This window comes from Tenrec ecaudatus, chromosome 7 (genome assembly GCF_050624435.1).
Source record: "Tenrec ecaudatus isolate mTenEca1 chromosome 7, mTenEca1.hap1, whole genome shotgun sequence".
In the NCBI taxonomy this organism is placed as follows: domain Eukaryota; kingdom Metazoa; phylum Chordata; class Mammalia; order Afrosoricida; family Tenrecidae; genus Tenrec; species Tenrec ecaudatus.
This window is the reverse complement of record NC_134536.1, coordinates 134,260,775-134,276,799: the sequence shown is the minus strand read 5'-3', so window position 1 is coordinate 134,276,799 and position 16,025 is coordinate 134,260,775. Positions and strand designations below refer to the sequence as shown.

The 16,025-nt window shown below is 41.4% G+C and overlaps 1 protein-coding gene across 2 annotated transcripts in view; it reads right to left on the bottom strand.

Moving 5' to 3' along the window:
* The window catches only part of BTBD9 (BTB domain containing 9), a 512,908-nt gene that overhangs the window by 161,168 nt on the left and 335,715 nt on the right, over positions 1 to 16,025 (bottom strand). For both annotated transcript variants that reach the window (XM_075555166.1, XM_075555167.1), the window contains exon 7: positions 12,684 to 12,793. In XM_075555166.1, coding sequence (XP_075411281.1) covers positions 12,684 to 12,793 — 110 coding nt within the window. The remainder of the gene's footprint in view (positions 1 to 12,683; positions 12,794 to 16,025) is intronic.

The window sequence follows — 16,025 nt, the reverse complement described above, 5'->3', positions numbered from 1 at the left end:
GAAAAAGAGGTGGTGAGTAATATAAAGAGGGAGCTAACTCACTGCCATCAAGTCAATTCCAACTCTGAGGGGCCTCATAGATCAGGGTAGAACTGTCCCTGTGGGTTTCAGAGACTCTTTTTTGAAAGCAATCAATTGATTGGGGACTCTTCCATCTCTTATAACTATCCATACATCAACTGCATCAATCACATTTGTGCATATGTTGCCATCATCACTTGCGAGACTAACTCTCTACAAAGAGCAGCCTCTCTCTCTCCCAGAGCAGCCATGGCTTCAAACTGCTCACCTCAAGGTTAGCAGCCCAAGGGGCTGCCCAGTTCATATTTTAAAAATGAAATGACCAAGAAACATAAAAATACGCAATTTTAGTAATAACTAAACTAATGTAAATTGAAATGCATATACCCGTGGAAATGTATCATTTCAAAAGGAATTAAGGGCTCCAAAGGGAAAGAGTCTGGATCTACTAGCACCCTACTAAGAAAACTTGACCTGCTTTGGGGGATAAAGAGTCAATACTGTATCTGCTTCCAAACTGATGATAGGTTTTTAAATTAGAAAATGATTATTGACTTACCTGTGTAAGTAAACAAAATTTAATTAAAAATAGATATGAATAAAATCAGCCATAAAATCATATCTTATTCCAACTTTAGTTTGGTTTCTTTGGTTGTTAGTGTAGCAGACATTTCAAGTTCATTAATTATTGTTTCCTCTCCCTCCCCTTCCTCCCTTCTTTCTTCATAAATTTGCCTATGTCCATTAACTTTAAGTATTTCATATATACTAAAGACAATCACTCATTATCATTTAGGTTGCAATTATTTTCCCCCTATTTTGTCAAACATCTTTGAATTCTGTTTATGATTTCTTTGCTTTTATCTTGAAAAGTTGTTCCCTACCCTTGATATCGAATGAACTTTTTTTCTCAAACGGACATTTATTAATAGTTCCCTACTGTTCTTTTCTAAGAAGTATCCTGGCTGTTCTTCCTCTATCACAGACTTGCTCATTCTTCTGGCCGACCAATAGTCTTCGCTGGCCCCACAATTCAAATGGCAAGACTCTGGCTGGCGACCTTGGCAGAGTCCTCAGGGAAAAGCTATTAGAAATGAGGGAAAACTCCCGTGAGATGGATGGACACAGTGGCTGCAACAATGGGCCCACGCGTACCAAGAACTGTGAGGATGGTGCAGGACTGGGCAAAGTTTCATTCTGTTACACATAAGGTCTTGGGGTGGGGAGGACGGGGCAGCTCAACTACAGCCATCAAAACACTGTTCCTTGTAAAATCTAACCAACTGAAGCTATTTTGGTCTATAGTATGAGCAATGCATAGGCTTTTCAGCGGCTTCTTCCTCTGAAGTAGGGAGCTGAGAACTTCTTTGTTGCCTGTGCTTAGTCTAGGAGCTCTGTTCACTTTGGGTAACACTGCTGGCACTAAAATGATCAGTGACATAGCATTGACAGTAACATGCAAACTAACATAGTACAACAGCTGACAGACAAGTGGTAGATTATATAACAAATAACGGATATACCGTATATACTCATGCATAAGCCGAGTTTTCCCAGCACATTTTTAATGCAAGTTTGGTGGTAAAATTAGGTGCCATGGCTGATATTTGGGCTGGCTTATCCTCAAGGATATGTGGTAATTATATAATATATAATATAATCCAGAGAAGCTGGATTATATGAAGAAGAACACAGCATCAGGATTGAAGGAAGGCTAATTAACAACCTAACAACCTGTGGTATGCAGATGACACAACCTTGCTTGCTCAAAGAGAGGAGGAATTGAAGCACTTGCTGATAAAGATCAAGGATTGTAGTCTTCAGTAAGGATTGCAACTCAATGTGGAGAAGACCAACATCGTCACAACCAGACTAAGAGCTAACATTATGATACATGGGGAAAAGGTTGAAGTTGTCAAGGATTCTTTCTTACCCTGGATCCACAATCAGTGCTCATGGAAGCAGAAGTCAAGATATCAAACAACATACTGCATGCACTGGGTAAACCTGCTGCACAAAACCTCTTTAGAGTGTTGACAATCAAGTTTGTTGCTTTGAGGACTAAGGTATGCTTGACCCAAGCATTCTCAACTGCATCATATGCATGTGAAAGTGGTACAATGAATAAGGAAGACCTTAGAAGAATCCAAGCCTTTGAGTTAGGTATGCGTATGATTGGAGTTCTGATAGATGTAACAATCCTTAATCCCATTAGATCAAGTATAGCTGTACAACTGCTGCCACCATCATTTTGAAAACATTTCTTTCTTCTTAAACTCTTTGATATTAGAGCCCCTTTATCTCCACCCTCCCCCATCCTACCACTCCCATGAACCCTTATTATTATTACTGCCATTATCTTACACCATCTGATGTATCCATTTACCTACAATTTTGTTGTTCATTCCCCTCGAGTGGGGTTACATACAGTCATCATCGCTATCAGTTCCCCCTTCCCATACCCTCAGGGCATCAGTACTGTTTCTGAGGGCTTTATCTATCTTGGTTTTCATGCAGCTAACGATCTTAATTATACAAATGAACATACACAGGCCTAGCAAAATAAGTGAGGTAAAACCAAGGCCATAATAGTGGGGAGAGGAAATATTAAAGAACTAGAGCAAAGCTAAGTGTTTCATCAGGGCTATGCTGCACCCTGGATATAGATCACCCCTTCTGTGAGGCCCTTCTGTGAGGAACTGTCGGATTATCTTTCCGGTGGGTTTGGGGTTTCCACTTTGTCTACACTCCTTCACATTAATTCGATTGTTTGTTTTTGAATTTCAGATACCTATTAATGTCAACACCTTGTGATCACACAGGCTGGTGTACTTGTTGCATGTAGACTTTGTTGCTTCCCTGCTAGGTGGCCGCTTGTTTAACTATAAGCCATTAAGACCCAAGATGCTATATCTTATTTTCTCTTTATTTTATTCGTTTTTTTCTTTTTATTAGTTTTTACTATTTTATTAGTTTTTTCTTTTTAATTATTTTTTGATGCTATATCTTTTAATAGCCGGGCACCATCAAGTTTCTTCATCACATTTGCTTATGCACCCATTTTGTCCTCAGCGATCATGTCAAAAAGGTGAGTATCCTACATCGCCACATTGTTAGAACCGTTCTTGTACCAAGGTAAGATTTAAGTAGGGGCCAAAAGTCCATCTTCTTTCTTATTGTATTTACATATATATATATATATATATAGACAAATACACCTATCTTTATATATATATATATACATTTCTTCTTCTTTTAATCATTTATTGGGGAATCATACAACTCTTTTATCACAATCCATATATACATCAATCGTATAAATCACATTTGTACATTTGTTACGCTCATCATTCTCAAAACATTTGCTCTCCATGTAAGGCTCTGGCATCAGTTCCTCATTTTGCTCCCTCCCTCCCCGCTTACCCCTCCCACATGAACCCTTGGTAATTTATAAATTATTATTTGGTCATATCTTACTCTGTCTGACGTCTCCCTTCACCCACTTTTCTATTTTCCATCCCCTAGGGAGGAGGTTATATGTAGATCCTTAAAATCAGTTCCCCTCTCTACTCCACCCTTCCAGGGATCGCCACTCTCACCACTTGTCCTGATGGGATTATCCATCCTGGATTCTCTGTTTCCAGTCCCTATCTGTACCAGTGTATACACATTTCTATATTTATACTTCTATATGTATAATTTTAACTTCATTGTTCTTTTTCTATTTCTCTTTTCTTTCCTCCTGCCCACTATCATGTTCACCCATTGTTCACCTCTCAGTAATTCACCTCTCTCAGAATTACAGTGACCAAACATCACAAGTGATCAAACACAACCAGGAATGCTGCACCCTTCTCACCATCTATTTCAGATCCCTTGTTACTCCCCTATCCCTGACGTTATTTGGCTCAGCATTCTCCTCACCCCACCACCTCCCAAACCTCGGTCAGTTGCTGTCTACTTGGGCTTGCTTATCCTGCCAATTTTATATAGATAGACATAAAAAAAAGAGACCTTAGTACCAAGTCTAACTTTTTAAAATCTCCTCATCTATATGCATTTGAATAATACATGAGTATACCACTTTCTCAAAATTTTAATAACTATTTCCCATACTGTATCTGATGGCAGTATTGAAGAGATGCGGTTATTGACTCGCTTGTTCTTCACTTTCTTTTCTGCCCTGGAGAAGGCATAGCTCTATTTAGAGAAGAGGATTGGCATACTAGATTAGGGACTAGGCAAAAAAAAAAAAGTGAAATTTACTACCTATTGACTAAAAGAATATCTTTCCATTGTCTATAACAGAGAAACACCGTGCCCATTTTTAACCTGGCTAAACATAACACCAGTTTTAAGCAAAATAATGGTTTGTTAGAAGACATTACTGTCATATAACCTTGGAGACACAGGTAGCCCCAGGCTTATCAAGTTGTGATGAACCACACTAATGACTACACATTTAAAAATATATATATAGTGTCGATAGTAATATGTACTACATCTTCTATCATAGCATGTAATTTGCTGATATCATCATAGAAAAGTAATGCTTTCAATTCAAGTTTATATGTAATGTTTCTAAATTAAAGGAGTGACAGTGAAACTAAAAATAAAATTATAAAAAATTATAAACGAGGTATTCAACTTATATCAGAACTGACTGACACAGAATCGTCAGAACAGAATTGTAAGAAATCAGGGATTACCAGGTGTATATATCACAATGTCAAATTTTAAAATAAGTTGTGTATATTTACATTTACTGGCTAATATACACATACCCCCAAAGCTACATCTCTATACATTGACTATAATGGTAGGGGGGATATATAAGTCCAATTTTTTAAAATTAATCATGTACAATGTAGGGACATATTACTAAGAGGAATAAAAACTTTTCCAGCTTTACTCTCACAAAGGTACACACACACACAGAGGATAGCAAAATTTTAAATGTACAGAATGAACTACACAATTAATAATCCCAAATGGTTGTGATATCACTTTCTAATCCCCACTTGTTTGTACCCTCCACCGAGAACTGTAGTCCACGCTTGTTTGAGGACTGGGAGAGTCTTGGGTAGAAGCTAAACAAACACGCACTATATTCAGATGTGCATTACTGTAAGGTCTTTATTTGACTTAAAAAAACAAACAAACAACTCTTTTAAGAACTGTGAGAAAACAAAGCTACACCTTCTCCAGGGCAGAAAAGAACAAAAGACTGAATAACTCCATCTCTTACTCCTCTCCCACTATCAGATATGGTAATGGTTCCCCGTCAGAGGTGGATAAGCTTTGGCACATGCTGGCCATTTCGAATGACCCTCCAATCACCCTTCAGGCCTGACTCACTGATCACCTACCTCCACTGGGAGGTTTTCTCTGACACCACTTCCTCACCTCAGCTGAGATGCCCCTGTGTTCGGTGTTCCTTCAGCATCTGCTGAAACCCCCCAGTGCACAACGTATTTTACTGTGTTGTCACCTTCTGTTTCAATGTCTTCCTCCTCCATTAGCCCGTACCATCCTCCAAGGCAGAAACTACACCTGTGCGTCCTTCTTTCCCCAGTGCCTAGGAGACACTCGGCAGCCTCTTAATAAAAGTCTGCTTAATGCCAAGTAATTTACAGTAGATAAAGAAGCTAAGCACCACTGACAATTAGAGTCCGTCTTGATGTCTGGTTAGACAACCAGGTCTGGGAAAAGCATGGTCTCCTGGTCCAGACTCACCAGTGCCGTACTGGGAAACTCCCTGCATTAAAGCCTTCCCCGTGTCCCCCGTGTCAAGCCAGCTAGCTTGTTTCTTTGGCACTTTCTAACACCCTCGCCTGTTAGGAAACTCCCTGAATTCCAAATCTACTTCTACTCTAGCCGCCACTGCTTTTTTCAGACCCAGTTGCCAAGCGCAGAATCCATGCTATATCCCTAGTTCAGGGGATGCCAGCTCTTCACAGGTCATAGTTCTCCCTCGGTACTTTCCCAGGAATTTTTCTGAATTCTAAACATATTGTCACAATTTCAAAATATGTTTAAATGACAATAGTAACCAGAGAGCACCAAATTTCATTCCCTGCCTCCAGTTCCTCCTCTGAGAGCAAGTGCCATCTATTTTGTTGCTATGTAAATTAGCACTATTGTAATATTCTGTAATATTTACTGGATTCTTCACGGTCCCGTTTAAAGTACCATTCTTCATGCAGGCTCCTTCACAACCCAACATTCTGCTGGTGCCTTTGTGTGCTGCCTTCACGGCTACAGCTTTCCAGTCTACTGATGTGCCTGCCTCCCTACTCTGAATCAGCTACGTTTCCTCATGGCAGGAGCCCCCTTTCAGAGCCTGTCTTTCCGCTTCTACATCAGTCATCCATCTGCGTTCAACTCCATTCCGATCCCTGCCCTCTACTACACTGTAGAGGCTAATGTGATACAAACTACATCTCCCAGTCTCCCCTAGCTAGCTTTACTTCTGGTGAGGTCTTGCCTAGAACAAAGCTGGTGGAAGACTGATAGATGGGAGGAGCAAAGAAAACATTTTTCTTTTTCATCTGCTTCTGGTGGTAGCAGTAGTTAACTGTGGAACCCATGGTGTTCCTGCCCAGACACCATAGTTCAATGGTGGTCACTAGCTCCGACAGCTTCAGCGACACAGTGCCTGAGCCAATACTGCCTATTTGGGTTGCCCTAGATCAATTACTAAAAAGAAACCAGAGCAAAAAGAAGCCAGCAGTTTTCTTGGGCTCCTGCTGGGAGACACAAAGTTATACTTCATGGCTTAAAGCTGATAATGGAATCGTTTTCAGTTTTTTGAAAGGGTTAATAACTCTGAATTTTGAGCCGGGAGCCCCAAGCTCTAGGTGCTCAGCAGCAGAGAGGAGGGGCCAAGGATGGCGAGGGACTTGAGAGAGAAACCAGAAGACCTCATGAAAGGGAACCCAGTCTTTGGCAATGCTAACAGCCCCACTCTTTCATCACTGTTAACGTGGTTACTGCTCCTCCAAGTGTTACTAAGAGCATATTAGAAAGCTCATAACACCAGAGGAGCTATTTAAAGTGGGTGGAGAAATGTAAATGGCCTTTAAACATATGAAAAGAGACTCAATTTCTCTCATAATAAGATAAATGGAGTTAAAAACTACACTAAGATACCATTCTCTCTCCTAGAACCCTGGCAACAAACCAGAAGTTTGACAACATGGTCCCCATGGGCAAGGCTCTGGGATATGGTTATAATCACATAGTGCCAGTGGGAATAAGAAAACACTATCAATAACTATGAGGAGGTGAATTTAACAATGCCAAACAACATCATAGATGCGCTGACCCTCCAAACGGGTTATGCCTCTCCTAGGACTCTGTTCCGAAGTTACACTGGCCAAATATTGGCAAACCAGGAAACACGTGTAGTCAAAGTAGACTGAAACTGATCCCAACAGTTTATCAATAGAGAACCATTTGAATAAACCAGGGGACCTCTAGACTAATTAATATCAAACAGCTGTAAAAGAACATCTCTCTAGTACAGCTAACTCTATAAGTCCTTAAGTACAAAAAATAAAAGTATATGTTCTCTACCGATTATTTCAGAGGTTGGAGGGGTTAGGGGAGGAAGGAGATGCAAAAAAAAAGTTCACTTATATATATTTATTTTCTAATTTTTCAAATATCTAGAAGGATAATCTAAAAATTAAAGAGGAATAAGAGATTACCTACAGCAGCAGTTCTCAACCTGAGGGTCGTGACCCCTTTGGGGGGGTGTTGAACAGCCCTTTCACAGGGGTCACCCGATTCATAATAGTAGCAAATTCGCAGTTATGAAGTAGCAATGAAAATAATTTTATGGTTGGGGGGGTCACACAACATGAGGAACTGTATGAAAGGGTCATGGCATTAGGAAGGCTGAGAACCACTAACCTACAGTGATGAAAGGGGGGGAGAAACAGAAATGTGATTTCTCCAAAAACAGCACTTTTGTAGAAATTAGTTTGAAACTCTATAAATATTTTGCATAGTTGTAAAACAAAATTACGTATATCTATATTTTAAGGTGACTTCTAAATATTTAAAGCAAAATGTAACAAAAAACCTACCTATAGTCACACAGAAAGAATTATTTCAAGTGATTTAAAAACACACATTTTACTGGTATCTCTAGTGAGATATATTCTAAGAATTAAAAAGTTATCTAATAAAATGCCAAAAATATTAAGCTACTTTCAGTGCTCATATAGATCATGGTAGTATTGATAGTACTATTCTATCAACAGAATAACTATTTTGCTTATATTGGGACTATTTTGCCTATACTATGGGATAAAGCAGATACATTATTATGTTATATCACACAGAGCCAAGGAGATAAAAGCTCAAAAGATTAACTACACTCAGAAATATCTAATCTGTTTAAATACCTGACACACAAATAAATAAACAAAAGCACTAGACTACTAGCCAGACTGAAGTACCTCAGAAGACAGGCCCAGTGATCCGAGTGTGTGTGAAAAGTCACACCCTAAAAACCCTGGGGAGTTCTATTCTGTACATATGTGTCACCATGAGTTAGAATTGACCTGACAGCAATTGACAACAACCACCATGTATTTTCTAGTTCTGTCCACTGAAAAGACCTAGAAACCGTGACAAGTCCAATAGCAAGGGTCATTTAGAATCCAGAAGAGGTTTCCAAATATCACACTCTACTAAATGGAAGCAAAACTTCTTGAGCCAATCACCAAAATTCAAATTCAGACTTTAGAAACCCTGTAGGACAAACTAATTTCTTCCACAAATACTGATTAAAGAATGAGGTAGAGAGACACATGGAAGAACCTATAGATTTAAAGAGATTTAAGTCATGACAACTACCTGTAAAATATGGACCTTTTCTAAATCCTGATTAAACAACTTAAGCACATAAATGTACACATACTCCAGACTTTAAGCCACTTAGATAAATGTGAACACTGACTGGTATTTGCTAAATCACTTGCCATTGAGTCGATTCTGACTTGGAGCAAGCTTCAAGTGTATCATAGTAGAACTTGGCTCCACACAGTTTTCAGTGGCTGATTTTGGGGGAAATCGGTTACTAGAGCTTTTGTCAGAAGCACCTCTACATAGACTCAAAACCCCCAAGCTTTAGCTGAGCTGTGTAGAGCTTTACTGTTTGCATCACTGTTAAGGAATTACTGCTCTAATTTTGCAGTGTAGTGATAATGTGCTTATGGTAAAAATAAAAAAGCAGCTTAGTTTTAGAGATAATACATTGACATATTTACGGACGAGTGATAAAATGTCTGGGATCGAGTTCAAAATAATCTGACAGACAGGGAGAAGGTCGGTTGCATATAAATCAAAACTAGGTTGGCTGTGAGCTGACAGTTCTTTAAACTGGGAGATGGGTACAGTTCTCTCCATTTGAATAACCACCGGGGTATTTTTCAAAGAAGTGAATTTAAAGACAGATGAATGAAAAGGACAGAGTAGACGGACTTGGCAAATGCGAAGTATGTATCACAGAGCAGAGTGCCAGCAATGCAAACACATTCTCTGGGAGGGTGCACGCTAATCAAATAAGAGTCCCACCTTTCTAATTAGTCCCTCCAGACTTTTCTGGGAAGATGGGATAAGATTTCCCATAAAGGTTTCCTAACACAGGAAACAGCCGTCACAAGCTGATCCTCCCTAGTGAGACTACCTCACCACAAGCCCCAGGTGCCTTAATGAAAAGGGCCTTAATGGAAGCAGCAGACAAACTGGGAGATGCCCCACCCGGGGCACTGTTGCCCAGCAGGGGCCTGCTCCCACAGCTCCATCAATCTAGGGTCCTCCAAAGCTTCCCCAGGAATGTGACGTGTGGCATTCTGTCAACAACAACAACAAACAGAAAAATCTTCCGGGGAGAAAAATAAAAATAAAGGTTTCTAGTAGGCTGAAGTAGTCCTTTTAATTACCGTATATACTCGTATATAAGCCAAGTTTTTCAGCACATTTTAAATGCCGTTTTTGTGGTAAAATTAGGTGCCTCGGCTGATATTCAGGTCGGCTTATACTCAAGTATATATGGTATGCTATTTTCTGGTATTGGTATTCATTTTAAGTATCAACATTAAAATCTGATTTTAGAAAATACACATACTTTGAAAGTAATTGTGAAGGCCTATAAAGAGGATCACTGGAGTAGCCTGAACTGAGAAAGGAAGAAGTCCCCTATCTGTTGGAACACATAGCAGGCTCTGCTTCCAAGATTGCTATTTCTGACATTATTTTAGCTTTATTTTTTTCCCTCCCTTCATGAAAATCTGAAGTGTGTGTCAGTGGTTCTCAAAGGGGTAGTGCAGATTTCACAGGCTACAGAAAGGAGGGTGAAGCAAGCATCTATCAGTTACAAACCATGCCTGGTGTGGTTGTGAACTCTCCTGTGCCCCCAGGAGAGGGACCACTGGGAGGCTGCTGCAGGGTGGCTGCATGAAGGCATATGTGTAGGTAAAAAGCATGCGATGATCAATACAGAAGGCTGGCCATTACTTCGTGGATATAAGACCAAGCTTCAAAACACCCCTTTAAGCTAAGCATAGCTGCAAAGTCTAATGAAATCCCGCCTGCGCTCCCTCTCACCTCACGCTGTGGCCCCACCTGTCAGCTTGGGGGCAGCTCTGAGCTGTGGAGATGCTCTGAGGAGGGCCAGAGGGAGTCCCACCACAGACCATCTGCTGGCAAGCGCATGCACCTATTTGCCTACCTGCTTCCTACGTGCACCACTGCTCCTTTGGCTGAGGGACCATAGCAGGCGGGTGACTGCAGTGCTCTTCGCAGTCAAAGTTGTGAACATCACAGGAGAGGGCGAAAAGACAAGTGATTGCTCCAACACATTTCCTGCACCTCTGCAGTCTTCTCTCATCCCTTGACGTGTCAGGGCTATGAGAGCTTTTGATAACGCTGCCTGGTTCAGTTTGGACGAGACATGAAGACCACCAACAGCACCCCTCACTGCGACCGATTCCAAGTTGCATTCCTGCAATGGCCTCTCGTGCCAGATAGGCCTGTTGCTTTGGTAATTACAGTTCCCACTAACGTATTCTTCCTCCACTAAGAAAGGGGACGTGATTGAAGCCAATGGCACGTTCTATGCAGCATGTTCACGAATGCAATGCACATGGCTGAAATGAGTAGTCAGAGTACAGGCCCTATGCGTATGAAGGTGGTCTAATTTGTAAGACTCTTTTCAATGATTCTCCAAGCTACACAGTGGCTTATACCATGAGGCCAGAAGAACCCAGGCAGCAGGCAGAAAGGTGTGCTTACCCTCTATCGCTCCTTCAGCCCAATTCTATACAGCCCAGGGATGTAAAACACGTGAATGACACCAGATAATGCCTCAGGATTGTTAACTTTCAAATTCCTGAAAAGCTACAAAATTATTAACATTTATATTTAATATTAAAGATTTTAAGATAATGAAATTATATCCACAATAAGTTGAAGCCAAAGTATTTATTTTCATTGCACTTTAAAAGCTCTCGACTCACTGGAACCATTGCTTTCCTGCTCTTTTAAGAACACTTCTTTCCCATCTCTCCCTAAGCAAAGGATATGTTTGGGACAGAATAGGTTATGAATATTTAGTCTTATGTCCATTCAAATAATTAGAAAACATTTGCAAATTACACTAATCTTTCTCATTCTACTTTTTACCATGACTGTAGGGCATGTATTAGTATGTGTCCCATCTTGAAGGGAACAGGAGAAGAAGAGAAATGAGACCATTTGTAAAGGCACAGAATGCTATTAAAAGAATTGCCTGGCAGGGGCATTCTATTCTCTTTACCTGAACACCCAGAGTTCCCTGTATAAAGGCACATATCTAATTGTTTAACTACAGTCTTTGTAACAGGTAAGGAAAAATACATGGGCCTGGGGAAAGGTGGCGACTATCTGGTCTGGATGGGAAAGGGAGCCCATGATATTTAGAAAGTCAAGGGCTGGGCGCGAACATTCCCTAATACTAAGAGAACACACACCAGCTCAACAAATAAACCAAAATTAAGAATATCCTCTTGAAGGATCAGTCAGGCAGTACATCTCAACTGACATTTAAATTGAACCCTGTAATGACAATTCAATCATTCTGGTCTTATTTCAGGTATATTCAGGAATTTTCATGAGATGAACTTGGCTAAAACAAGACAAAATGAATGGATGAGTTCATGGGGGGTGGGGTGGGGTGGGGTGGGGAGAGATAGCCACAGCTGAGCACACAATTCACATTCCATCAAAGGCCAAAATACTTGGTGTTGTCTTAGAGAGTATGAGTATTGGATCAATAATACACAGACTTCTTTCATGATCTTAGCCACCACTGAATATAGAAAAACCTTTGGTATCAAAGGGTTTGCCCAACTACCATAAAAATTCTCCACAGAACAAATCTGAATCAAAGACTAAAATGTTTTAATTCTTAGCTACCAGCTTAATACTCATTGTCTTTCAGTTTACTGGAATTAAACTGTACATCACTCAGTCATAAGGCATTCACATCAACCAGAGTCCTCAGTTTTCAATGAATTAGATTAAAATGAGTAGATGGAATAACTGTTCTCCCCACCACAAATAAGGAAGCTAAAAACACCTAAGATAAAAATGAAGTAATATTAACTTACCTATCAGCCCCTTCTCAAGAGTGAAAGCTTTGTTTGTGAACATACATTCAAATGCCACAATGTGAAAAATCTTGTTCACTGTGTTGTGAGTCCCAACTATCCGGATGTACCTGGGGTTGAAGAGAAAAGAGAAACTGGGTTTTCATCACAGCTAACACAAAGATAACACAATCAACTACATCATATTAAACTACAGCATGCCAGGATTCACTAATAGAGACTTTGAACTTGACTTTAGACCCCGTACCTGCTCCTTAGGGTTGTGCCAATGGAGCCTAGAAGAATTATAGCAACATCAAGATGATGTACTTCCCGACAATTAAGTAGAACTTTGATGTGATTTACCTAGAAAATCAAATCAGGTTCGGCTCAATCCCGGAATGTGAGTACAATTCTGTCATGAGACAGTTACACTGCAGAATACCCAAACAACTTCTACCCTCACCTCAGGGTAAAAAATGTACATATACATACATAAACACACAAATCAAAATGCTTTCCAACTCAATCACAGATTTCATCCATTGGAGGAAAATGAATGAAATCAATATGCTTTCTTACTTGGAAAAAAAAAGACTAAACTACTGAGCCCACAGTTTATTTTATTTTATTATTGCTCCTCCGTCATCCTCATGAGGAAGTTAACCCTTCATACTCACGCCAGACCTTCTGACTGCTGGGGAGTGCTCTCCTGGCCAGAGGAAGTGATCTACTCTGTAGCTTCCCTCCTGGCCCCATGGATCTGGCATCTGCTCACCAGGCAGGTCTTGAGCAGCTCAGCCTTCTCACCCTCTTTATCTCCCTGGAGGCTTCACATCTAACAACAAGCATTTACCTTGGAGTGACTTGCTCCTTTCACGCACCAAAGGGACCTGACAGTTCACAGGTTAATGAACAGACGGACACCCTCTTCAGAGTGGCACACAATTCCATGAGGAATGTGCCACATAACTTCTTTAAAAACAAACAAACAAACAAACTAAACACAGCAGCATTTCCCCCACATACTTTCTTACTAGCAATTCGGAGGAAGTCCAGGGGAAACTACTAGACAAACCCATGCCCCTCTCCCCAAGTATGACCTCTATACCCAGAAGGCTGGGGCAGATTTCAATCAGGAGATGATAGGCTGGGCAAGGTTTAGTAATAATATCTTCCCTCTGCTGTCTAAAACGACCTTTGACTTGGATGGTACAATTTCACTTCTGAGTTAATCGGTGTCCACTAATTTGGTAATTTCCCTCCATTTCTCATCATGTCAAGTTAACTGTATAAGGTAAATGCTGACTTAAAAAATTTCACATGAAGGAGACTTTATTCGAGGCTTTTAAAATCGTGGGCTATTTGCCCTCCTGTTTCTCAGAGCTGAGCGCCTTACAGCAATCCATGTGCACCTCATTCAGCCATCTGCTCATCAACTCGAGCTGATCACTCATCTGCATAACCAACAGTAAAGCTCCTTTCTGGACGGGCTGTGCCCTGTGCTCAAACCCACTGCAGGCCGACAGCCTTCTTCCTGTGTGGTACGAGTGGACCGCAGAGTCCTCTGCTTCAGCAGGAGGTGGGCCCTGATTTGTTCTCTCGAGCCCTCAAGGTACACAGAAGGTGCCAATTTTCATGGGTTCAGGTGAGGGGTTTGATCTGATGTAAGTTCTTAATGGTCTGGGTAGACCGACTGTGCCATCCCTTACTGCAGGGTGGTGACATCTCTCTGGCGCTTTCTGGAATGGAAGGGGTGTGCTAAACTGGGCACCTTGGCCTGAATCTAATTTTGTCAATTTACTGAAACCCACAAGAACTCCACCAGCATAGCATTTTCAACCGCACATGGTGGTGGCAGCCAGAGTGCTGCTGTCTGCAACCTTGGAGGGAATGGAGGCAATGTGGGCTTGGTGGAATTTGATCAGATCATTTTCCTTTCCCTAGGTCGAGGCCTTCCCCTAGCAGAGAGAACTCTGACAACTGTGCAGAGCGGGAGGGCCAGGGGTGACAAACAGGGCCTTGCTCTGTTTCACTTACTACAGTTAGTAGTCCAAGCTGCCCTAGCCGAGGAAATAAAGTCCACCCCCATTCCTTACTTCCCACTTCCCTCTTCTGTCTTTCTCTCTTTTAAATAAAACAGAGTAATATGGTATCAGGCGTACCAAGGTTAGATTCCAAAATTTTACCCTAGTACCATTATCAGGAATGGAGGAAAATACACAAAGAGAGGAAAAAAGACATTTATCCCCCCAAATTACAAGCAACTGGAAAGGAAGAGGGGTACATTTTACAGCCGGTGTTTGTGGTAACAAACAAGGTCCTATCAATGGTTGGAGAAGTACCACAATGGCTCCAGATAGAAAATTCTATATTCCTGCAGATCATGTTGTCTGTGCTGCCTAATACTGAGGTCAAATCAGCAATTCACTGTTGAACATCACATTTCCTGATGAGCCTGCTCTATGGAATGCTCAAAACAAGCTTAATTATGCAAAATCCACAAAAGTATAGCAAACTGTACAAAAGCGGCACAAAGTCCTTACTGGGACATATATATTTTAAGAGTAACAAAGTCAAAAGGAAGAAGGCACCCTGTGTCTTCAAGTCAGAAGGTCCCTTTCCCCAGACTCAGGGTTTAGACTACAGATGGCTGAGTCTTCACCACCACATGGCCCACATGCTTCAACTCCAAGACTAGTGACCCTGTAGGACAGGGCAGGACTGCCCTCTGTGAGTTTCTGAGACTGTGACTCTGTACATGGGTAGAACTCCTCATCTTTCTCTGGTGGCGTGGCTAGTGGTTTTGAACGGCTGACCTTTCAGTTAGCAGCTCAAAGCATAACCACTAAGCCACCAAAATGAGTCAGAATTTGACTCAATCGCGGGTTTTTGATTAATTCACATCCTAGAAGTTCCGGGGAACTAACTGTCATGTTACGTATTGAACTGTTCACCACAGGGCTGGCGGTTCAAACTCACCAGCCCCTCTGGAGTGCTTTCTACCCCGGTAGAGACTTACCGGGAAATGCTGTGCAGGGTTGCTATGAGTAGGAATGGGTTTGTTTGTATTCACAGCCTTGGTGGTACAAAGAGTTGGGTGCTGACTATGAGCTGAAAGAGACCACAGCCGAGCACCCCTCCTGGAGCCGCAGCTCCACTCTGCGCACTCCGGGGAACCATGAGGTGAGACGGACTCCACCGCGACCACCGCCACCACCAGCCCAGTCCCGGGGGCTGAGGGTCCCAGTGCACTAGTAATGCCTACAGCAGGGAAGGCATGGGCACCATCCTCCAGTCTAAGTATTCTCTCGACAGGGCTAGAAAGAAGTTCTTACTGCCCAGCTCCTCCAAATTCAATGG